Raw genomic sequence first — 25,172 nt, 5'->3', positions numbered from 1 at the left:
TGATCTTTCATGCACGTTCTATATTTGTCCCCTTCTTCGTTGAAGTTTTGACCCTCCTGATTTCTGACTTTCCTGGTTAATCCTGCCACCTCTGCGTAGTCCGAGAATTTCATATGCCAGGACCTCTCTCCCTTCTCGCCTCCTTAAGAATAATAACGTTATTGTGCGAGTACTTGGAGCTTGCAAAGCTGACAGCTGCAATAAGAGATAAACCTAAAAAGATGGTGAAAGAAGAATGGGAATGTTTAAATAATTATCTAGGGGATAAGGGTTCATCAAGAAAGACCTGGTTATGTTTAGAATGATACCACATAGGGAAATGTTCCCTGATACCAAGATGAGGGATTCTATGGAATGCAGGTAGAATTGATAAGAATAATGATCTATTGTAACCTTGATGGAAGCGTACAAATGGCTCATCTTCCTCTTTTTTCCTTTTTTTCCTTTTTTCCTTTTCTTCTTTTTTCACCCTCCTCCTCCTCCTCCTTTCCTTTTTTTCTTTCCCATAATGGCTTATGTTTTATGCTGTGTACTTTGATATTTTTGTAGTTTTTTAGCTTTTTTCATTATTATTATCATTATTGTTAAGGAATTTTCTTTTGTAATTTTGGTTGTCTATATATGTATTTGTTTAAAGCAAAATAGAAGTATATAACAACAACAACAACATTAATTTTGTTATTTATATCCCCTCTTCCTTGGGCTGTGACCTGCCTTCCTCTCCCCCCAGTTACCGCGTGTACTGCCTACTGGGCGACGGCGAGAGTTCGGAGGGCTCGGTGTGGGAAGGTCTGGCTTTCGGCTCCCAGTACCAGCTGGACAACCTGGTGGCCATCTTCGATGTCAACCGGCTGGGACAGAGTGAGGCCGCCCCCCTGCGCCACGACATGGAGGTCTACCGCAAACGCTGCGAGGCCTTCGGGTGAGTAAGCGCCGCCGGCTGCTTCTGCCTTCGAACCTCCTCTTTGCGGCAGGCGGCAGGTTCCCAAACTTCCTTTGCTCCAGAGCAAAATTTTGCTTGTGACTTTTTTATTCATACGAAATGGCTTGGAAAGCACAACTCCGGTTTTCTCGGTATCGCTTGATTTCTTGTTTTGAAAAGATACCGATCCATATTCTGCCAATTTTTCAAAGAACGTCTTTTAATATTACACTGAAAAGTTTTTTAAAAGTCTCTTTGAATGCCCTTGAATCTTGAATTGAAGATTAAGGTAGAAGGTTGATAGAATATAAAATTTTGTGCCCGTGTTTCTTTTTCTCTTCTTGTCCCCCCCCCCCCTTATTTCTTTAAACGTACAGCCCCTTACTTTTTAGGAGGGAAAAAGTGTGTCTTATAGAGCGAAAAATACGGTATTTTCTTCTCTTGGGATATTAGCTTTGTTTGGTTTTTATTGTACTACATGTTGAAAACCTTTAATAATAATAATAAAGAATCTTCCTGCCAGACTTGGTGGCTCACAGATTGAGGCTGAATCCTGACAAGACAGAAGTACTGTTTTTGGGGGACAGGAGGCAGGCGGGTGTGGAGGATTCCCTGGTCCTGAATGGGGTAACTGTGCCCCTGAAGGTCCAGGTGCGCAGCCTGGGAGTCATTTTGGACTCACAGCTGTCCATGAAGGCGCATGTCAATTCTGTGTCCAGGGCAACTGCTGACCAGCTCCATCTGGTGCACAGGCTAAGACCCTCCCTGCCCGCAGATTGTCTCGCCAGAGTGGTGCATGCTCTAGTTATCTCCCGCTTGGACTACTGCAATGCGCTCTATGTGGGGCTACCTTTGAAGGTGACCTGGAAACTACAACTAATCCAGAATACGGCAGCTAGACTGGTGACTGGGAGTGGCCGCTGGGACCACGTAACACCGGTCCTGAAATACCTACATTGGCTCCCAGTACGTTTCCGAGCACAATTCAAAGTGTTGGTGCTGACCTTGAAAGCCCTAAACTGCCTCGGTCCAGTATATCTGAAGGAGCGTCTCCTCCCCCATCGTTCTGTCCGGACACTGAGGTCCAGTGCTGAGGGCCTTCTGGCAGTTCCCTCCCTGCGAGAAGCCAAGTTACAGGGAACCAGGCAGAGGGCCTTTTCTGTAGTGGCACCCACCCTGTGGAACTCCCTCCCACCAGATGTCAAAGAGATAAACAACTACCAGACTTTTAGAAGACATCTGAAGGCAGCCCCATTTAGGGAAGCTTTTAATGTTTGATGAATTATTGTATTTTAACATTGTGTTGGAAACTGCCCAGAGTGGCTGGGGAAACCCAGCCAGATGAGCAGGGTATAAATAATAAATTGTTATCATTATTATTATGACTATCCTCTCCTGCCACACCTTTTGGGAACCGCTGAGTTAAGGAGAGCTCGGCTGCTGGATCTGGCCAGTGGCCCTTTTGGCTGCTGGATCCGGCCAATGGCATGCTGTTCTTGCAGCTGCCAGCCAGATCTGGGAAGCCTGAAGCCGACCTCCTTCCCTTCTTCTTCCAGGTGGAATACGTACGTTGTGGATGGGCATAAGGTGGAGGAGTTGTGCCAAGCCCTGTGGCAAGCCAGTCAGCAGAAGGGGAAGCCCACGGCCATTGTGGCCAAGACCTTCAAAGGGCGAGGAATCGCAGGTGAGCCTGTGGCCCCTTTGTCCTGTGGGGGGTGAAGGAGGGGACCTGCTTGCGGCAGTCATTCTGGTCCCTGGACGGTGCCTGGGTCAGCCTTCGCCCTCTGGGCACCCTTCCAGGTGTCTGGGACTACAACTCCCATCATCCCTGACCAACGCAGTGTGACTGTTCCTCAGTTGGATCTTTTTTTTACATAGCAGTATTTTATGTATTGAGGGACGTGGGTGGCGCTGTGGGTTAAACCACAGAGCCTAGGGCTTGCCGATCAGAAGGTCGGCGGTTCGAATCCCCGAGATGGGGTGAGCTCCCGTTGCTCGGTCCCTGCTCCTGCCAACCTAGCAGTTCAAAAGCACGTCAAAGTGCAAGTAGATAAATAGGTACCGCTCTGGTGGGAAGGTAAACGGCGTTTCCGTGCGCTGCTCTGGTTCGCCAGAAGCGGCTTAGTCATGCTGGCCACATGACCCAGAAGCTGTACGCCGGCTCCTTCGGCCAATAAAGCGAGATGAGCGCCGCAACCCCAGAGTCGGCCACAGGTGAACCTAATGGTCAGGGGTCCCTTTACCTTTATTTTATGTATTGTGACGTGGCTGTTACTTCTATTGATCATGATCCAGTAACGCTTTATTGTAATTGTTGGGAGTGATTTCCTGCTGATTTATGACCAGTTGTTCTTTTGAGACTTAACTTTATGGTGTAATATTATATATTAAATGCATCGTGGACCATCACCTTATTTGATGGAAGTTGCTTGTTTTAAAGTCATCTTTTTATTATGATTTATTTGCTGTTGTTTTTTAAATAATATGTATTAATTTTTCCATTTAAACATATATAATCACATCATTATTATCCAGTTTACTTCTTTGGCTCTTTAGAGCCTATCGACTTCCTTCCCTCCCACCTCTTGGCTTTCAAAGTTAACCTTTATATCACAGCATTTTATACATTTTCCAGTTCTAATATAACTCATTGCAAAATGCCTCAAAATTTAAATAAATGTAGAAAGGTAAAAAATTCCTCATTACAAGTCTTCAGATAACCCTACTAGTCTTGTTAATTGCTTACAATGGGCTTTTATTTTGACTTATTTGCATCATCGTAGGATGTGTTGGTCTTTGTCGTATGCTTTGCTGTTTCTACATTTCCCAAACCGCCTTGTCTATAGCAATGCAGAAAGGCGGTGTACAAATTGAGAGTGAAATGCAATGGAAAAACAACGATGGGAGTTGTAGTTTGAAACACCTGGAGGGTGCAAGGTTGGCAAAGGCTGACTCCCGGAGTGTTCTCTTGCTTCAGGTGTGGAAGATGCGGACAACTGGCATGGTAAGCCCATGCCCAAGGAGAAAATGGAGTCCATCATCAACGCTCTCCAGGGCCAAATGCCGGCCAATAAAGTTTATACCATCCTGCCACCAGCCGGAGACGTAGCCCAGGTCACCACTGAGGAGATCAAGATGCCGTCTCCACCCGCTTTCAAAATAGGAGAAAAGGTAATGCCGGGGCAGCCGGTTAGAATCATAGAACTATTGAGCGCTTCCATCCATGAAAGAATGGCAAATTAAATTTTGTGAAAATACCGTATTTTTTGCTCTATAAGACTCACTTTTTCCCTCCTAAAAAGTAAGGGGAAATGTGTGTGCGCCTTATGGAGCGAATTCAGGCTGCGCAGCTATCCCAGAAGCCAGAACAGCAAGAGGGATTGCTGATTTCACTGCGCAGCGATCTCTCTTGCTGTTCTGGCTTCTGAGATTCAGAATATTTTTTTCCTTGTTTTCCTCCTCCCAAAACTAGGTGCGCCTTGTGGTCTGGTGCATCTTATAGAGTGAAAAAAAGGGTATACCGTATTTTTCGCTCCATAAGATGCACTTCTCCCCTCCTAAAAAGTAAGGGGAAATGTGTATGCGTCTTATGGAGCGAATGCAGGTGGGAAAAGCCTCGTAGAAAAGCCTGCAGGAGCTGTGGATGCTTTAAAGAGTGCGCCGCTCTTGGGGGCTTTTCCCCAGGAGGGAGAAGGGACTGACTGGCCGCGTCAGTCCCTTCTCCCTCTTCATAGAAAAGCACGCAAAAGCTGTGCACTCTTTAAAGGGTCCACGGCTTCTGTGGACTTTTCTATGATGTGGGGGAATTCCCCCACCTCCCGGAAGAGCCACACTCCCTTTGATGAACCATGTGGAGCATGTGTGCGGCTCTTGGGGGCTTTTCTCTCCACGCGGCTCATGAAAGGGAGCGCTGAGCAGAGCCTGGGATGCATACAGGCTCTGCTCAGCGCTCCCTTTAAAGAATATTTTTTTCTTGCATTCCCCTTCTAAAAACTAGGTGCGTCTAATGGTCAGGTGCGTCTAATGGAGTGAAAAATATGGTATATAGTACATCTGGCAAGACTCACAGCATTCATAAGGGGACAATCGGACCAAAAATTATTAAAAGAATGGGGATGTGCTAAAGAGTATATGAAAAAACATTGTTCTGGAGTAAGCATATTGGTATGTAACGAATGAAGCTTTGCAGGGTTAAAGAAAGAGAAAAATGGTGCAGAAAGTATAAAGATAGAAGTAATCTACATTAGACACAACAACTTAGAAAGAGTAAAAATTTCAAAGTCTTAGAACAAAGGAAGGAAGTCAATATGTGTATATGTACATAATGATTAGAATGCTGATACAGTTTTATTTGTAGATGTGTGTTTTTGTTTTTTGTAATTTTTGTTGTAATTTTGCATTGAAAAAACAACTATTGAGCACTTATGGCCTTCCTTGCCGTCTAACTCCACAATTCCCACAGTTACAAAAAGTCCCAAACGCTGTGCCCTTTCCTCACAGGAAAACACCTCTGTACCTGCTGAGAGCAGGTGTGTGCCTTGACGGCGGAACGCGGGTGCCTTTGAGGGGCCTCTAACATGGTTAACCACCTCCTGTTCCTCCCCCCAGATGGCCACCCGCAAGGCCTACGGCTTAGCCCTGGCCAAGCTGGGCAGCGCCAGCCCTCGCGTGGTGGCCCTGGATGGCGACACGAAGAACTCGACGTTTGCCGAACTGTTCAAACAGGCCCACCCGGAGCGCTACATCGAGTGCTTCATCGCCGAGCAGAACATGGTGAGCCTGCAAGGATGGGTCTCCGGGGGAAGAATGTGGGTGCCGACACCTTAATTTTTTTATTGCCCACCCTTCACCCTCGGATCTGGGAGGCGGGTGACAGCATTAAAACGCACGGAGGTCCAGCGGTTCCCCCACTGCAAGAAGCGAATTTGCAGGGCCTTCTTGGTAGTGGCACCTGTCCTGTGGAACACCCTCCCATCAGGTGTCTAGGAGATAAATAACTACACAGTGGACACTCGGGTTGCGAACGTGATCCGTGCGGGATGCACATTCGCAACCCACAGCGTTCGCAACCCGCGTCTGTGCATCTGCGCACGTTTCAATTTGGTGCTTCTGCACATGCGCAAAGCACGATTTAGCGCTTCTGCGCATGCACGACTGCCGAAACCCAGAATAACCTGTTCTGGTACTTCCGGGTTTCGGTAGTCCGCAACCCGAAAAATCGCAACCTGAAGCGGCTGTAACCCGAGGTATGACTGTATAAGTTTTAGAAGACATCTGAAGAAGGAAGTTTTTAATGGTTGCTGTTGAACAGGGTTGTTAATATTATATGCAGCCAGATGAGTGGCATATACCGCGTTTTTCCGTGTATAAGACTAGGGTTTTTTATCATATAAATTAGGTTTAAAATTGGGGCTCGCCTTATACACGGGTAATGCTGAGGGGTGTTTTCTTAATTTGGAGTCCCCAAAAATAGGGGGGCGTCTTATACATGGGGGTGTCTTCTACACAGAAAAATAGGGTAAGTAATAAAATGAGTTATTATTATATTATATTATATTATATTATATTATATTATATTATATTATATTATATTATATTATATTATCATATCCCACCCATCTGGTTGAGTTGCCCAAGCCACAGAAACAAGGGGGGACCTGCCATAAAGGTAAAGGGACCCCTGACCATTAGGTCCAGTCGTGACCAAATCTGGGGTTGCGGAGCTCATCTCGCTTTATTGGCCGAGTTTGCCGGCGTACAGCTTCCAGATCATGTGGCCAGCATGACTAAGCCGCTTCTGGCCAACCAGAGCAGCGCACGGAAACGTCATTTACCTTCCCGTTGGAGCGGTACCTACTTATCTACTTGCACTTGACATGCTTTTGAACTGCTAGGTTGGCAGGAGCAGGGACCGAGCAACGGGAGCTCACTCCGTCACAGGGATTCGAACCGCCAACCTATTGATCGGCAAGTCCTAGGCTCTGTGATTTAACCCACAGCGCCACCCTCATCCCTGGGACCTGCCATAGGTCAGGGCAAAGAGGTGCTTCTTCAGCACACTCCAGAAGCTGTCCAGTGACAGCGCCAGGCTCACCTCTGTGAGGAGGGAGTTGAGTAGCTTTGGGGCCACCACAGAGAAGACCCTCTTCCAGGCTGCTGCTACCCTGAGCCTCGTGAGGGCGGAGGAATTGCCAAGAGGGTCCCTTCCACCAAACTCAGCACCTGAGAGGGTCTGTTGGGAAGGAGATGGTATTTCATATATATGGGGCCTTGAGGGGTTGAGGGCTTCAAACACCAGCCTGAGACCCTTGAATGGGACATGGGAACAAATTGACAATAATAAATTCTGTTGGAAGCTGCGCAGAGTGGCTGGGCAACCCAGTCAGATAGGTGGGGTACAAGTAAAAAAATATTATTATTACTACTTCTTTGGCGATCCCTCGTAGCTGAGTAAGATTGTCTTCCATAAACACGGTTTTAACAATGAGTCTGTAAGTGACGGTGGAGGCCAGTTCTGGATCCACACCTCCTTCCACAGTGGGGACATTGGTTTCCGGGCAGGAGTTGATCACGCTGTGGATTTGCCAAGCATGCCTTCCTCTTAGCACGTTTATCCCTTGTGTTCTGAGTTCGAGTGTCTTCAAAGCCTGTAACGCCTTTGGTAAAGGCTGTTCTCCAACTGGAGCGCTCGCAGGCCAGTGTTTCCCAGTTGTCGGTGTTTATACTACATTTTTTAAAATTTGCTTTGAGACAAGTCTTTAAACCTCTCTTGTTGACCACCAACATTATGCTTTTCATTTTTAAGTTTGGAATAGAGCAGTTGCTTTGGAAGACAATAATCAGGCATCTGCACAACATGACCAGTCCAACGAAGTTGATGTTCAAGAATCATTGCTTCAACACTGGTGATCTTTGCTTCTTCCAGTACACTGGCATGAGTTGTCCTGTCTTCCCAAGTTACTACTACAGTCATACCTCATGTTACGTTTGCTTCAGGTTGTGCGTTTTCAGGTTCCGTCCCACAGCGACCTGGAAGTAACGGAATGTGTTACTTCTGGGTTTTGCCGCTCGCACATGCGCAGATGTGCAAAATGTGCAAAATGACATCACGCGCATGTGCAGAAGCGGCAAATCGCGACCTGCGCAGATGTGGGTTGTGTTTTTTTCAGGTTGCGAACGGGCCTCCAGAATGGATCCCGTTCGCAACCAGAGTTACTACTGTACTCTTATTATTACTCTTATTATTAATATTATTATTACTGCTGCTGCTAACCTTGTTTTGCGCTGTGCAGGTCAGCGTGGCCCTTGGCTGTGCCGCCAGGAACCGCATGATCCCCTTTGCCAGCTCCTTTGCGGCATTCTTCACCCGGGCGTTCGACCACATCCGGATGGCGGCCATTTCCCACGCCAACATCAAGCTGTGTGGGTCCCACTGTGGGGTTTCCATCGGTATGTATGGGGCCTGCCTTACTCATAGCACTTACGGCCTTCCTTGTCTCAGAGGAGCTTGAGGGGGGCATTCGCGGGTCTTTCTTCTCCCCACCGCTTTTTCATTACAACAACCTTGCTTTTTTAAATTTTTAAATTTGTAAAAAAAATTTAAAAATTAAATATATTTATTTTATTAAAATAATTCAACATTAATACATACATATTACGAATATACAAACAAACATACATTTCATACAGCCCTTAAAAATATTCATACATACCCACACTCAATCCCACACATACTTCCTTTTCCCATCACCTTGTGTTAGATTCCAATCTACTCAACTGCAGTTTCCTTCCACTTCTATTACTTTCTTTCACACACTTTTAAAACCAACTTTCTGCTTCTTTTTCTGTCACATTGTTAGCCATCTTATTTAGTGTTTCAGCATTTATAACGGAACTTGTTTATTCTAATAGGAGTTCTGATTTTTCAATATGATTTTGCAAATATCCTTTAAACACCTTCCAGTCCTTGTCTATCTTCTCTTTTGAGATCCTTCCGATTTCTCCCATTGTTTTGGATATAGTGTAATACTCTGGTAATTTGGCAAGCCACTCTGTTTTTGTCGATGTTATACCACTTTTCCAATTTTTGGAAATTGGAAAAGTCATTACAACAGCCTTGCGAGGTAGGTGAGGCTAAGAGGCGGTTCCTGGTCCGCAATGACCCAGCGAGCTTCATGGTGGGCAACCGACAGCTCAGGAGTTGCATGCGGCCCCCTGCCTCACATTATGTGGCCCCCGGCGCCCCATTCCTCCACCTAAGCAAGAGTTCCTTACTCCCATCCTGTTTTTTCTCTCGTTTTCCCCTTTTAAGGTGCATCTCCTTCTATCTTCGTAGTTTCAGAAAAGCACAGGGGCATAAATGTAATTTGGACTATAATTTGGTCTTTTTTATTTTAATTGGAATATTATGATTAGATATATTAATTGGATGTTTTTTTTTATTGGAAAATCAATAAAAATGATTTTTTTTAAAAAAAGAAAAGCACAGGGGCGAAAATTATTTTGCCGTAAATGAACTGACGTTGGTTATCAGTGACTGGCTTTTGAGGGGAGAAGCCTCTTGTAGTGGGAGGTTTCTCTCGTGTGCTCTCCCCTGTTTTGTATTTTTTAATATATATATATATATATCTCCTGGGTTGGCAAACTGATTTGTTTGCATTTTCCTGTGAAAAACATCAGGAGGGCACCATTGACCGGAAAGTACAGTGGTAACTGGTTTGCAAACGTCTTGGATTACAAACACGTCAAACCCATAAGTGCGTGTCTTGTTTGCAACCTTTTCTTTGGATTACGAACAAATTTTTTTGGGGCGCCCTATTGGCGAATGCTTGCCTTGGGTTACAACCTGTTTTGGTTTACAAACGGACCTCCGGAACGGATTACAGTTGTAAACCAAGGAACCACTGTATTTATTATTGCTTTCTTCATAAAAAGGATTCACCGCTCCATTGTGGAAAAACCTCAAAGCGGTTTGCAAAAAAACAGAAAGCAACAAATTTATCCATCAGAAGAATTGGGAACGGTAGTTTTAAGATTTTCAGAAGTCACAATAACAGCAGAACAAAACTTTACCCAAGCACCTGAATAGGCTTGTCTAAAGAAAATTGGTTTTGGCAGCCACCAAAAAAGAGTACAGTGAAACCTCCTGCCTGACATCAATAGGCAGGGAGTTCCGAAGTCTATGTGCTTCTGCACTAAAATATCTTGTTATTACAAATGCAGAATTGGCACCTGTAAGAGTGCCAGTCCCAGCAATCAAATTGGGGGCATCTCTGGGGTATGGCAAACTTGGAGGTAAAGTTAAAGGGACCCCTGACTGTTAGGTCCAGTCGTGGCCGACTCTGGGGTGGTGGCGCTCATCTTGCTTTATTGGCCGAGGGAGCCGGCGTACAGCTTCCGGGTCATGTGGCCAGGATGACTAAGCCGCTTCTGGCGAACCAGAGCAGCGCACGGAAATGCCGTTTACCTTCCTGCCGAAGCGGTACCTATTGATCTACTTGCACTTGATGTTTGCTAGGTTGGCAGGAGCTGGGACCGAGCAACGGGAGCTCACCCCGTCGCGGGGATTCGAACCGCTGACCTTCTGATTGGCAAGTCCTAGGCTCTGGTTTAAACCACAGTGCCACCCGCGTCCCTTCTGGTTCCAATAATAATAATAATTTTATTATTATACCCCGCCCATCTGGCTGCGTTTCCCCAGCCAATCTGGGCAGCTTCCAGCAAAATATTAAAAATACATTGAAACATTAGTCATTAAAAACTTTCCTAAACAGGACTGCCTTCAGATGTCTTCTAAAAGTCAGGTGGTTGTTTAGTTCCTTGACATCTGATGGGAGGGTGTACCACAGGGTTGGCGCCACCACTGAGAAGGCCCTCTGCCTGGTTCCCTGTAACTTGGCTTCTCGCAGTGAGGGAACCGCCAGAAGGCCCTCGAAGCTGGACCTCAGTGTCCGGGCAGAACGATGGGGGTGGAGACGCTCCTTCAGGTATATTGGAATATTGTAAAGCTCCTTGACATCTGACAGGAGGCGGGAGCCACCACCGAGAAGGCCCTCTGCCTGGTTCCCTGTAACATGGCTTCTCGCAGGGAGGGAACCGCCAGAAGGCCCTCGGAGCTGGACCTCAGTGTCCAGGCAGAACGATGGGGGTGGAGACACTCCTTCAGGTCCCAAGTTGTTAAAACTAGGGTGGCTGATTCCTGGTTTACGTTCCTGGTTGCTTCTCTCTCCATCTCCTCTTCTTGGCTGTGAAGATTAAGCTCTTGTTCCCTTTGTATCCTGCTTCCCCCCCCAGGGGTCCAGGGCTCTCTACTTTGCCATCTCCCCCCATCTCCCCTTTTATCTTCACAACGGTCCTGCGAGGTAGGTTAGGCTGAGAATTGCGAAACTGCACCTGCTCGGAGTGTTTTTGTGCGTTGCCTCTTCTGGTTTCTATTTTGCTTTGAACTAATTTGGAGTGGAGTGGAGCAGTTAAAGCGCTGGGGTGAGGGGGGCCTAAGTCCTGCTATCCCGGCATGTTAACACACCACCTCCGGGGGGGGGGTTGCGGATGCTACACTTGGCTTGTGTTCTGCTTCAGATGCTTAATAATAATAATAATAATAATAATAATAATAATAATAATAATTATTATTATTATTATTTATTTATACCCTGCCCATCTGGCTGAGTTTCCCCAGCCACTCCCAATCAAGTGTTAAAAACAGTACAGCATTAAATATTTAAACTTCCCTAAGCAGGGCTGCCTTCAGATGTCTTTTAAAGATAGGATAGTTGTTTATTTCCTTCACATCTGAAGGGAGGGCGTTCCACAGGGTGGGAGCCACCACTGAGAAGGCCCTCTGTCTGGATTCCCTTGATTATGGTGGAACCTCGGTTCTCGAATGTCTCCGTTGGTTAACAGTTCGGAACCCGAATGCCGAAAAGCTGGAAGCGATTGCTTCCGTTTTCGAACGTGCCTCGGAAGTTGAACGGCTTCCATGTTGCGTTTCTCCGTTTTTTTCAATGGATTTTGGCAACCGCCCTTTGATCTTCGCCTTTCAAACGTTTCAGAAGTCGAATGGTCTTCCGGAATGGATTAGGTTTGAAAACCAAGGTTCCCCTTTACAGTCATACCTCATGTTATGTTTGCTTTATGTTACGTTCTTTCAGGTTACATCCCGCGGTGACCTGGAAGTACCGGAAAGGGTTACTTCTGGGTTTCGCCGCTCGCGCATGCGCAGAAGCGCTAAATTGCGCTTTGCGCATGCGCACAAGTGCCAAATCACACTGCGCACCTGCGCAGATACGGCGCTTCAGGTTGCGCTCTTTTCATGTTGCGAACGAGCCTCCGGAACAGATCCCATTCGCGACCAGATGTTCCCCTGTACAGTGGTACCTCGGGTTAAGTACTTAATTCGTTCTGGAGGTCCGTTCTTAACCTGAAACTGTTCTTAACCTGAAGCACCACTTTAGCTAATGGGGCCTCCTGCTGCCGCCGGGCCGCCGGAGCCCGATTTCTGTTCTCATCCTGATGCAAAGTTCTCAACCCGAGGTACTATTTCTGGGTTAGCGGAGTCTGTAACCTGAAGTGTCTGTAACCCGAGGTACCACTGTACTTGGTTGAGCAGCCATGTACTAAATTCGAGTTTAGGTACAGAGCCAGAGACTTGGGCTGCATTGCACAATTTGCGCAGAAGCGTAAGGTTGGAAGGGAACCCCAATGGCCATCTAGCCCGACCCCCAGCAATGCAGGAATCGTAGCACCAGGAGGCGCTGTTGTGGTTGTCTTTCCCTCCCTTGGCATGGCATGGGCTCCTGAGCTTTCTCTGGCCTGCGGCTGGAGGGTCACGCTGTTCCCGCTGCCTCCCCAGGTGAGGACGGACCTTCTCAGATGGCCTTGGAGGACATCGCCATGTTCAGGACCATTCCGGGCTGCACCGTCTTCTACCCCAGCGACGCTGTGTCCACTGAGCATGCTGTCCTTCTGGCTGCAAACACCAAGGTAAGCGAGGCTGCCTGCGTCCAGTTAAAACATTGTTGCTGGCTCGGGGGTAGCAGAAGGGGAAACCACAGCTCTCCGATTTACGGTGGTTCCTTGGTTCTCAAACGCCTTGGTACTCAACCAACTTGGAGCCCAAACACTGCAAACCCGGAAGTAAGCGTTCTAGTTTGCGAACTTTTTTCGGAAGCCGAACATGCTCCGCTTTGAGTGTTACGCTGAGGTCTGTCCGTTTTTGCTATTGATTTTGCGTTTTTGTTTTTGTGGCTCTTTTTTGTTTGTTTTTGTCACTGTGTGGAACCCAGTTCAGTTACTGATGGATTGACTGTGCGGCTGCAGTACATCGTTTATTGCTTTCATTTTGTGGATCGGTGATCTCGTTAGATAGTAAAAACCATGTTAACTTGCTGTTTTAGGGGTTGTTTTTGAAAGTCTGGAACGGATTAATCCGTTTTGCATGACTTTCTATGGGAAAGTGTGACTTGGTTTAAGAACGCTTTCGTTTTGGGACGGACTTCCGGAACGGATTAAGTTTGAGACCCAAGGTATACCACTGTATCTTCCAGCGTTGGCTGTCGCAAAGCACATTGTGCAAAGCAGGGGTCTTTTTCAGCCGAGGGCCGTATTCCCTTTTGGGGCAGCTTTTCAGGGGCCGCACGCCAGTTGTGGGCGGGGCTGTAGGCGGAAGTGGGTGGAGCAAGGGATGTTAATTTTGCAAGAGGCTGGTTTGTACGTGCGCTCACACCCCCCTCTCTACCCAGGGAAGCAAGAGGGACGATCAGAGTTCAGGAATGCATCCCAGCCAGGCAAAAGCACAAAGCAATGTTTGGGGGGCCCCATTTGGCCCTGAGACCCCCCACTCCTACATTGAAGCCACAACAATATGATACGATACGATAATCTTTATTGTCATTGTCCCATACAGAACAACGAAATTGAAAAAATCTACATCAGACATTCAGAAACCAACAAGCCTGCTATCCCAGCTATCCCAGCCTGGTTAGCCCCCTAAAAACTCTGATACTCCATAATTAAATACAGTATGCTCCCCCAGAGACTACCTTACACTGCATTTAAAACCAAAATCGCATTTGGATAAAAACTGTTTCTCAGGCGGCTAGTCCTAGTCTTTATAACCCTGGACCTTCTTCCAGAAGGCAAAAGCTGAAAGAGATCATTTCCGGGGTGCGCACTATCCTGCACTATCTCTGCAGCTTTCTTATGACACCTGAAAGCGTAGATTTGATCCAAGGTGGGAAGAGGGCACCCAATTATTCTCTCTGCAGTCTTTACAACCTTGGATAGCGTTGTTTTTTCCCTGACCGTGCAGCTCCCAAACCACACACACAGATCATAAGTTAATACACTCTCCACAGTAGTACAATGGTAAAATGCCATCAACAGGTCCTTTGAGAGATTATTTTTCCAGAGGATTCTCAGAAAATATGACCTCTGCTGTGCTCTCTTCATCAGGTTTTTGCTGTTTTCTCCCCAGGTTAGGTCATCTCTCAACTCCATTCCCAGAAGTCAAAACACCGAGACCTCTTCCACACACTTCCCCTCAATAATGAGCAGCTGAATATTCAATTTACATTTCCTAAAGTCCACAATGGGACGCGGGTGGCGCTGTGGGTTAAACCACAGAGCCTAGGACTTGCCGATCAGAAGGTCAGCAGTTCGAATCCCCGCGACGGGGTGAGCTCCCGTCGCTCGGTCCCTGCTCCTGCCCACCTAGCAGTTTGAAAGCACGTCAAAGTGCAAGTAGATCAATAGGTACCACTCCGGCGGGAAGGTAAATGGCATTTCCGTGCGCTGCTCTGGTTCGCCAGAAGCGGCTTAGACATGCTTGCCACATGACCCGGAAGCTGTACGCCGGCTCCCTCGGCCAGTAAAGCGAGATGAGCGCTGCAACCCCAGAGTTGACCACGACTGGACCTAATGGTCAGGGGTCCCTGTACCTTAAAGTCCACAATAATCACTTTTGTTTTCTTTAAGTTAAGGAGTGAGTTGTTTTTCCTGCACCACTCCCCCAACTGCTCAACTTCCTTCGTATTGGCTGCCTCCCCCTCTCCAGCCGTGATTAAACCAACCACCGTTGTATTATCTGCGACAGCTTGCTGTGGTGGAGGTTGCACGATAAGATTAGTCATTTCTCCAGGCGTCTTCTTCCAGTCTACCGTTTCTGGAAGTGCATCGTTCTTTCTGCGCTGCTGCACGCTCCAGGCAACCTTTGCGTTTTTATCAGCGCAACCCTGGAGCTTCTGCAGATCTTTGACCCCTCGTGCCTGACCCTGTCGTACCCCAGGATGTGTGTAAACACAAAGTGGGAGCCCTGCTGCCTCCCTTTCGTTGAAATGTGATCTTTGCTCCTTCAGGGGATATGCTTCATTCGAACCAGCCGCCCAGAGACTCCTGTCCTCTACTCTCAGGACGAAAAGTTCAGGATTGGCCATGCCAAGGTAAAGGGTGTGATTTGATTTTTCATCAGTTTCACCGTCTGCATTTTGGGGGGGGGGGAAGAGTCATTCTGAACAGGACCCTCGTCAGCTTTTGTGCCTCAATTTAAAAGCTGCTCTGCCCCATTAATAATAATAATAATAATAATAATAATAATAATAATAATAATAATAATTAATTTATACCCTGGCTGCGTTTCCCCAGCCACTCTGGATGGCTTCCAACAGAATATTAAAATACAATAGCCTATTAAACATTAAAACTTCCCTAAAGAGGGCTACCTTCAGATGTCTTCTAAAAGTCTGGTAGTTGTTTATCTCTTTGACATCTGATGGGAGGGCGTTCCACAGGGCAGGCGCCACCACCAAGAAGACCCTCTGCCTGGTTCCCTGTAACTTGGCTTCTCACAGCGAGGGAACCACCAGAAGGCCCTCGGAGCTGGACCTCAGTGTCCGGGCTGAATGATGAGGGTGGAGATGCTCCTTCAGGTATACTGGACAGAAGCCGTTTAAGGCTTTAAAGGTCAGCACCAACAACCAACCATTTTGATTTTAAGTGCCAGTGGTCTGGTTCGAGCGGAGCTCATCCTTTTACTCCGGTCCCGCTTGCCCCAGAATATTCCCTGGTGCCTAAAAAAAATTCAAACCCCTCTTCTCTGCACTGTTGTCTCATTCACACATCGACACCACAAAGCTGTGCCGGTCCAGAATCGTGGAATTGTAGAGTTGGAAGAGACCCAGGGGTCACCTAGTCCCACCCCCTGCGAGGCAATCTGTGAATTTTAGAGGCGATATTGTTGCAGGCAGCATAGGACTTAATTGGTGGGGCATTGTCTCCCCATGTTCTAGGGCAGGGTTTCCCAAACTTGGCCCTCCAGCTGTTTTTGGACAACAACTCCCATCATCCCTAGCTAACAGGAGCAGTGGTCAGGAATGATGGGAATTGTAGTCCAAAAACAGCGGGAGACCCAAATTTGGTAAACACTGTTCTTAGCACCAAGGCTGCAACAAACAGATCTTCTGAAGCCTAATAATATTAACAATACCATCGTATTTTTCACTCTATTAGACGCACGGGACCATAAGATGCACCTAGTTTTTAGGGGAGGAAAACAAGAAATAAGAAAGCAACACAGAGCCTCCTGAGCAAAGAGGGAGCGCTCCTCTCTCTTCGCTCAGGAGGCTTTGCGGGGCTATCCCTGAAGCCAGGAGAGCAAGCAGGATCGGTGCGCAACGATCCCTCTTGCCCTCCTGGCTTCAGCGAAAGCAAGCCTCCTGGCTTTCCCCCCACCTCCCGCAAGAGCCCTGCACTCTTTAAAGGAAGCGCGGCTCTTGGGGGCTTTTGCGGGAGGTGGGGGAAGGGACAGAGCCACACACTCGTCCCTTCACCCACCTCTCGCAAAAGCCAGGGATAGCTGTGCGAAGCCTCCGCAGGGCAGCGGGATGAAGGCTCCCCACTGCCCTGCGGAGGCTTCGCACGGCTAAGCCAGAAGCTAGAACAGCGAAAGGGAGCGCTGCGCAGCGCAGCGCCCTCTCTCGCTGTTCTGGCTTCTCGCTTAGCCTCGCAGCCTGCATTCGCTCCTTAAGACGCACACACATTTCCCTTTACTTTTTAGGAGGGGAAAAGCGTGTCTTACACAAAAATATCCTGAAGGTCCCAGGCCACAGAGAGGTTAGGCTGGCCTCAACTAGAGCCAGGGCTTTTTTGGCTGTGGCTCCAATCTGGTGAACGCTCTGTCACAAGAGACTAGGGCCCTGTGGGACTTGACATCTTTCCGCAGGGCCTGCAAGACAGAGCTGTTCCACCAGGCCTTTGGCCAGGGCGCAGCCTGACTCCCTCCTTGGCAATCTTCACAGAACTTTAGCCTAATGGTTGCCATCAATTGGATTTGAATTAATTTTATAAAGAAATGATTTTAGACTGTTGTACTATTTTATTGTTGTTAGCCGCCCTGAGCCTGGATTTGGCTGGGGAGGGCGGGATATAAATAAAATTTATTATTGTTGTTGTTATTGAGCGAAAAATACGGTTTTATTTTCCCCCAGCCACTCTGGGCGGCTTCCAACAAAGTATTAAAATACAGTGGTCTGTTAAACATTAAAAGCTTCCCTAAACAGAGCTGCCTTCAGATGTCTGAAGCCCAAAAAATGTCCATATACCAGACCAAAAAGGGTATGCAGGAATACTTGAATTACAGAGCCATGCATGTGTCAACCACTAGCACCAGACTTCACCAGCCTTCTGCCTTCCAGATGTTTTGGACTTCAGCTCCCATCAGCCCTAGCCGGCATGACCAATAGCCAGGAATGATGGGAGTTGCAGTCCAAATACCTGCAGGGCTAAAACCTAGCCATCTCTGTCTGGGGATAGAATAGTTCTAGTTTGTTGGCTGACAAGTCATTTTCCGTGTCCCTATAGGTTGTGCGTAAGAACGATGCGGACAAGGTGACCGTCATTGGGGCAGGAGTCACCCTCCACGAGGCCATCACAGCTGCTGATGAGCTGGCCAAGCAAGGTAATCGGAACAGTAGCGTCGGACGGGACCCCGTGATTCATCTAGTCCAGGGGTGTCCAATCGGTCGACTGCGATTGACAAAATCCTTATCGCTCATGTTGTTTATAAAAATGTCTCCGTCCCCCTCGGTCTTCCCCTGTGCTGTGTTTAGTGTTCCTTTCTTATTAATTTGCTGTAGCGCTGTGTTCGTCTGTTAGCGGTTGTGTTGATGGTGAGCGATCCACCGTATTTTTCGCCCCATAAGACGCACCTGACCATAAGACGCACCTAGTTTTTAGAGGGGGAATGCAAGGGGGAAAATATTCTTTAAAGGGAGCGCTGAGCAGAGCCTGTATGCATCCCAGGTTCTGCTCAGCGCTGCCTTTAAAGAACGCTTGCAGGCTTTCCCCGAGAAGGGCACCTGCCCTTCTCCCTCCTCGGGGAAAAGCCCCCAAGAGCTGCACACACGCTCTGCGTGCTCTTTCAAAGGAGCGCTGAGCAGAGCCTCCCACCTGCATTCGCTCCATAAGACGCACACACATCCCCCCTTACTTTTTAGGAGGGGGAAAGTGTGTCTTATAGAGCGAAAAATGCGGTATTTTAATTCTGTGCCCATACTGTGTCAACAACTTTGACCTGCCCCCCCCTAAAAAAAGATCAACGCTTTTGGTTTGCCACCCGTAAAGAAAGCTCAACAACTCTGATCTCCCCCCTCAAAAAAATTGGGTAGATCACTGCCAGGTTTTTTTCTGGGAGTAGATCGCAGTCTCTTGGGAGTCAGTGTGGTGTAGTGGTTAAGAGCGGTAGTCTCGTAATCTGGGGAACCGGGTTCGTTTCCCCGCTCCTCCACTTGCAGCTGCTGGGTGACTTTGGGCTAGTCACACTTCTCTGAAGTCTCTCAGCCCCGCTCACCTCACAGAGTGTTTGTTGTGGGGGAGGAAGGGAAAGGAGAATGTTAACTGCTTCGAGACTCCTTCGGGTAGTGATAAAGCGGGATATCAAATCCAAACTCCTCTTCTTATTGGGAGTTGGACGTTCCGGATCTAGCAGGAATAACGGACGGCTGCAGGTCTTACCAGAGGTTTGGGGTGTTGATGGCATCTCTCCTTTCCGCCCAGCCCCAGATGCTCCTTCCCATAAGCCATTTGCTTCCTCTTTAGGCACCCACATCCGGGTCATCGACCCCTTTACAATCAAGCCCTTGGATGCCGCCACCATCATCTCCAATGCCAGAGCCACTGGAGGCCGAATCATCACCGTGGAGGACCACTACAAGGAGGGTAAGGGGGTTGTGGCTGTGGAGCAAGGCACCTGGGAATGGCACATTTCCCATCAATTTCTGGCGCGTTTCTTGACTTTTTCCTGCCGCCCTCCTTCGACGGTTGCACGCTCTGGATAGTGATTCCTCCCTCCCTCCCTCCCTCCCTCCCTCCCTCCCTCTCCCACCCTCCCTCCCTCCCTCCCTCCCTCTCTCTCTCTCTCTCTCTCTCTCTCTCTCTCTTTTTTTAAAAAATTTTGATTTTTAAAATAAATTTTATTAGTAATTTCCACACAACAACAACAACACGAAAGATATCAAAAAATAACAATACACAAAACACAAAAATCAACATTCAAAAACTAAAAAAACAACAACCAAAACAAAACAAAACAAAAAAACCCAAATCCATATCTTACAAGTTAATATTATGAACACTAAAACAACAACAAGACATTGACTTCCACCAATCCCACAGCACCTCCTTTATCTCTCATTGTGTCTTCCTGTTTTCCTGTTTTCCTTATCATCTCTATCCTAACATCTAGATATAAATCCTTCTTTCATATCCTTTCACTTCACAAGGTTATTCCAGACTCAGCCAGATTTCTGCCCTCGAACCTTGACTTTTGAGGTATTCATTTAGGTACTCCCATTCTTTTTTTACTTCACTTTTTGGTTTTTGTCTTATTATGTCTGTCAATTTGGCTAATTCTAAGTATTCTGAGAGCTTACATATCCACTCTCCCCTAGTGGGTACCCGATTCCCTTTCCAGTACTTAGCCACCAGGATTCTTGCTGCAGACGCCGCGTATAAGAAAAAAATAGTTTTGTCTTTTGGAATATTGTCATTTAAAATTCCTAAAAGGAATGCCTCTGGCCTTTTACTATATGATATTCTCAATATTTTCTTTATCTCTTCGTGGATCACGCTCCAAAATACTCCCTCTCTCTTTCTAGGAGGTCTTGGCGAGGCTGTGGCGGCGGCCGTTTCCGGAGAACCCGGCATCTTGGTCCAGAGCCTGGCTGTGTCGGCCGTGCCGCGCAGCGGGAAGCCCAGCGAGCTCCTGGATGCATTTGGGATCAGCGCCAAGCATATTGTGGCCGCCGTGAAGAACACTTTTGCCAACTGATTCCCCTTGTCTGCCTTGAGGTTGGTCGGGGAGGGCGGTGGAGTTTTGTTTCTGAAGAGCAAAAAGTGTCTCCCCTAACACAGCCTTGTCTGACTTCTCCGTCCCAGTTTTGACAGACATGCTGCTAGCATTCCCTTTTGACCTTGTGCTGAGTGAGAATGGAGCTTTTAACTGACCAAATGACCGTCCTGTCCCCGTTTCCCCTCCATCCCCAAGCCGTTCTATTTGCTCTCAAACGTCTCTCACATCACCTAGGCCCAAAAAGTGTCCCGGTCGTCCTATTGGAACAATAAATAGTGCTTGTCTTACTTGAACCTTTTTACCCTTGTGCCTGACGCCTAACTTCTGTGGCTTTTATTTTCTCAAGCCTGACATTCCATGGGCAGGTTGGGTAGAGTTTCCAGCAGGAAAGGTTACTGACACATGAGTAAATGTTGACTGCGGAAGCGCATATAGCTCTGACAAAAAGTTCCGTTTGTGAATTCTGTTGTCTTAGTCGGAAACGGAAGGGGCCGTTTCCCTGTTTTTCCTTGTACTGTAACTGCTATCCACAAACAGTGTTCACCCGGCGACTCAATAAAAAACAAAAGTTATCACCTGTTGGCTTCGTGAGGTGTTTGTTATCTCTGCAGTAAGGGGCAGCTCTGAGGGATTTCTTCAATAAAACACACCACTGTGACATTTAAGAACGCATCACTTGGCTGCAAAATGGAGTCCACAGGCTTAAACTTCTAGAGACATTCTCTTGCCTTAGCTTTTATGCATACGTAGAAATTAAGTCACATAAAAAACAGAGTTACCATCTGGTAACTAACCAGCGGCCTTATCAGGCAAAGCAAAAATAACATCAGAGGCAAGAACAAGGCTATACATTCATCTGTTGGTGTCAGCAAATTCCAAGATGGGCTCCTTTCCCAAGCTGACGATTCCCACCTACATCTCGTGCAGAAAAAACTGCTCCTTTTCCCTTATGGGGTACCCAAGAGCCCGTACAGAGTCCTTGCGTGGGTTTCCTGTTGGTAGGAGAAAATAACAGAGGCCAACCAGAGTATATTGAGAAGCAAAGCAGCTAGTAAGCCTGATCTTTATTAACTGTTGCAGCAGGATCCTCTCACCACATGCAGGAGGGAGGAGAACCCTGAACAGTGGTATGCAAACCCTTACTTTTGAAATTGCCCACCCTGTAGCTCAAGACCACCCCCCAAAACATCATACATACATCACTGAAGGAGGCGAGTCTACAGCAGAAATCCTGCCTGCCAGGATACCTAATAATGGTCACTGATTGCATCACCCGGGCAGCCCGGCCATTCTTTTGTGATGGTTAATACTTTAGTTCCTGAATCCAGGTCACAGGCTCGCCCTATTCATACACAAATATGCCCTTAAGACAGGATTTGTAAGCAAAAAGAAAAAGAGAAGGCTCTCCCCATTTTCTCCCTCCTTGCAGAGAAATATATTGAGGTCAATTTGGGAGAGTCAGGATTTCTCTCCTGTACTATAATTTCAGGCATGTGGTTTATATACGTGTGTTTGCCTTGTACATTTATATTTGGGACCTTAGAATTCTTAGAACACCACCTTCTTGACCGTTGAAGGGACGCAGGTGGCACTGTGGGTTAAACCACAGAGCCTAGGACTTGTTGCTCAGAAGGTCGGCGGTTCGAATCCCCATGACAGGGTGAGCTCCCGTTGCTCAGTCCCTGCTCCTGCCAACCTAGCAGTTCAAAAGCACCTCAAAGTGCAAGTAGATAAATAGGTACCGCTCCAGCGGGAAGGTAAACGGCGTTTCCGTGCGCTGCTCTGGTTCGCCAGAAGCGGCTTAGTCATGCTGGCCACATGATCCGGAAGCTGTAAGCCGGCTCCCTTGGCCAGTAAAGCGAGATGAGCGCCGCAACCCCAGAGTCGGCCACGACTGGACCTAATGGTCAGGGGTTCCTTTACCTTTACTATTTCAGGTACGTGGTTTATATACTTATGTATGTGTTTGCCTTGTACGTTTATGAACATTTATATTTGGGACCTTAGAATTCTTAGAACACCACCTTCTTGACCGTTGAACCTACCGTTGATCTTGTCATCTCAATCTGCTGGAGCCTATCTTTGCATGCAGGGGAAATCCCTAACTTACTGAGGCTTTGAGACCAATTCACTTCCCCCGCCTGGTTTTGCTGGCCAGTCAAAGCCGTTTCCTGGGTTGTGGCTGTTGCATGCTGACGACAACTAGGACAAACGGGTGGGAGCTGAGTGCTGGGTGGGGACCAAAGGTGGACAACTACCCCAGAAGGGGCATGGCTACCCTTCCCCCAACACCCCATAACTAACCCTATAAAAGCTGTTTTGGCTGGCTGGACAACAGTCATAGCCTTTGAAAGTGAAAACAGAGTCTGTGGTGTCACAGTTAAAAGAAACCGCAAAGACAGCAAATGCAGGGATCTGGGCCCAAAGCAAAAGGACAAGTTTAATCATTTAAAAATGGTGACGAGAGAGTTAGCGCTCTGTGTAGTGGAACAGGGGAATCTGGCCTGCAGGGGTAACCTTCGTTTGCGTGGAGGAGTTTGATGTGATTTCTTTCTTAACAGATTGGCTCAATTCTTTAAGCATGGACATTAAGTAGAACGACTTCCCTGGAGATACAATTAAGAAGTTTGAAAGATTTAATATCGAAGACTAAACGTATAGAGCGTTGCACAATTCACGCGCACTTAAATATAATTACTCACAAATTGAGGTTTTCCAGGATCTTAAGTCCTGAGCTCATTCTTTGATCAGCAAGTCGTGGCAGAAGGAAGAAGTATTACGCTCAAAGGCAGGGTATGAATATCTCTGTCGTCATGCTCTGACGGCCAATGTGACTGGACTTGCAGTGACTAAAGACCTAATTGCTGGAATCTTTCTAGATCAGTTGGCAGAGACTCTTAATCTCTGGGTGGCAGGTTTGAGCCCCATGCTGGGCAAAAGATTTCTGCCTTGCAGGGGGTTGGAATAGATAACCCTCGTGGTCCTTTCAAGCCTGCAGTTCTATTACTGTGGATGTTGGAAGATTCAAGACAGAGAAAAGAAAATGCCACCAACTTGGACAATTTAAAAGATTAGACAAATTTATGGTGGAAAAGTATATCCAATGCTCATGGCCAGAATTGCTGTGTGCTACCTGAAACCACAGAGCCTAGGACTTGCCGATCAGAAGGTCGGTGGTTCGAATCCCCGCGACGGGGTGAGCTCCCATTTCTTGGTCCCTGCTCCTGCCAACCTAGCAGTTCGAAAGCACGTCCAAGTGCAAGTAGATAAATAGGTACCACTCCGGCAGGAAGATAAACGGTGTTTCCGTGCGCTGCTCTGGTTCTCCAGAAGCGGCTTAGTCATGCTGGCCACATGACCCGGAAGCTGTACGCCGGCTCCCTCGGCCAATAAAGCGAGATGAGCGCCGCAACCCCAGAGTCGTCCGCGACTGGACCTAATGGTCAGGGGTCCCTTTACCTTTAGTAGTGGAGCCAGTCTTCATCTGAACGCCAGTTGCTGAAAACCACAGGAGGGGAGAGGGCTGTTGCACCCAGGTCCTGCTTATGGCCTTCCCAATGGGGCAGGGGTTGTTGTAAGCTGCTCCCATTCTGCCCCAAAGCCCCTACCTATAGCTGGGGCAACGGGCTCTGCATCATTACTCAAAAAGTGCTTTTTCCAAACTGAAACGCCATGACACGGAGACATACGGAGACAGTATAATATAATACGTACAGTTCTTTAAATGTTTTTGTGGGAGGGAGTGGGGTTACTGGTTTGTTTTGGCTCTAGTTTTTATTATGTATACCTGAATGAGCATCTCTACCCCCATCATGTGTAATCTCACTGTATACAAGTTGTACAAGTGACAATAAAGTATTTCAATCATTCAGCCTGGACACCGAGATCTAGTGCTGAGGGCCTTCTCGGTGGTGGCGCCCGCCTTGTGGAACGGCCTCCCATCAGATGTCAAAGAAATAAACAACTACCTGACGTTTGGAAGACATCTGAAGGCAGTCCTGTTTATAATAATAATAATAATAATAATAATAATAATAATAATAATAATTTATTATTTATACCCCGCCCATCTGGCTGGGCCTCCCCAGCCACTCTGGGCGGCTTTCATAAAAACCAAAAATACAGTAAAATATCACACGTTTAAAACTTCCCTGAACAGGGCTGCCTTAAGATGTTTAGGGAAGCTTTTAATGACTGATGTTTTAATGTACAGTGGTACCTCGGGCTACAGACTCTTCAGGGTACAGACACTTCAGGTTACAGACACTTCAGGTTACAGACTCCGCTAACCCAGAAATAGTACCTCGGGTTAAGAACTTTGCTTCAGGATGAGAACAGAAATCAGGCTCCGGCGGTGCGGCAGCAGCAGGAGGCCCCATTAGCTAAAGTGGTGCTTCAGGTTAAGAACAGTTTCAGGTTAAGAATGGACCTCCAGAACGAATTCAATTCTTAACCTGAGGTACGACTGTATTTTTAATCTCTTGGAAGCCGCCCAGAGTGGCTGAGGAAACCTAGCCAGATGGACGAGGAATGAATGAATGAATAATAATAATAATAATAATAATAATAATAATGTATCTTGTGCCTTTATCTTGTATTTTTATGGTGCGTACTACCCTGAGACCTATGGACGAAGGCCAGGATACTATTACTACTACTTTTGTTGCTGTTGTTTAGTCGTTTAGTCGTGTCTGACTCTTCTTGACCCCATGGACCAGAGCACGCCAGGCACTCCTGTCTTCCACTGCCTCCCGCAGTTTGGTCAGACTCATGTTTGTAGCTTCGACAACACTGTCCCACCATCTCGTCCTCTGTCGTCCCCTTCTCCTTGTGCCCTCCATCTTTCCCAACATCAGGGTCTTTTCCAGGGAGTCTTCTCTTCTCATGAGGTGCCAAAGTATTGGAGCT

At 47.3% G+C, this 25,172-nt stretch overlaps 1 protein-coding gene across 2 annotated transcripts in view; it reads left to right on the top strand.

The window, feature by feature from the left end:
- The window catches only part of LOC310766099 (transketolase-like protein 2), a 31,504-nt gene extending 10,665 nt beyond the window's left edge, over positions 1 to 20,839 (top strand). For both annotated transcript variants that reach the window (XM_083622054.1, XM_083622053.1), the window contains exons 6-15: positions 731 to 922; positions 2,479 to 2,606; positions 3,900 to 4,093; positions 5,531 to 5,695; positions 8,215 to 8,371; positions 12,774 to 12,904; positions 15,277 to 15,360; positions 17,777 to 17,873; positions 19,013 to 19,132; positions 20,071 to 20,839. In XM_083622054.1, the coding sequence (XP_083478180.1) occupies positions 731 to 922; positions 2,479 to 2,606; positions 3,900 to 4,093; positions 5,531 to 5,695; positions 8,215 to 8,371; positions 12,774 to 12,904; positions 15,277 to 15,360; positions 17,777 to 17,873; positions 19,013 to 19,132; positions 20,071 to 20,243 (1,441 nt within the window). In that variant the 3' untranslated portion in view covers positions 20,244 to 20,839. The remainder of the gene's footprint in view (positions 1 to 730; positions 923 to 2,478; positions 2,607 to 3,899; positions 4,094 to 5,530; positions 5,696 to 8,214; positions 8,372 to 12,773; positions 12,905 to 15,276; positions 15,361 to 17,776; positions 17,874 to 19,012; positions 19,133 to 20,070) is intronic.
- The last annotated feature ends 4,333 nt before the right edge of the window (positions 20,840 to 25,172 follow it).

Source organism: Podarcis filfolensis, assembly GCF_964270895.1.
Source record: "Podarcis filfolensis genome assembly, chromosome: 7".
In the NCBI taxonomy this organism is placed as follows: domain Eukaryota; kingdom Metazoa; phylum Chordata; class Lepidosauria; order Squamata; family Lacertidae; genus Podarcis; species Podarcis filfolensis.
Note: the sequence above shows the minus strand (reverse complement) of the source record. Positions and strands in the feature narration are given on the sequence as shown.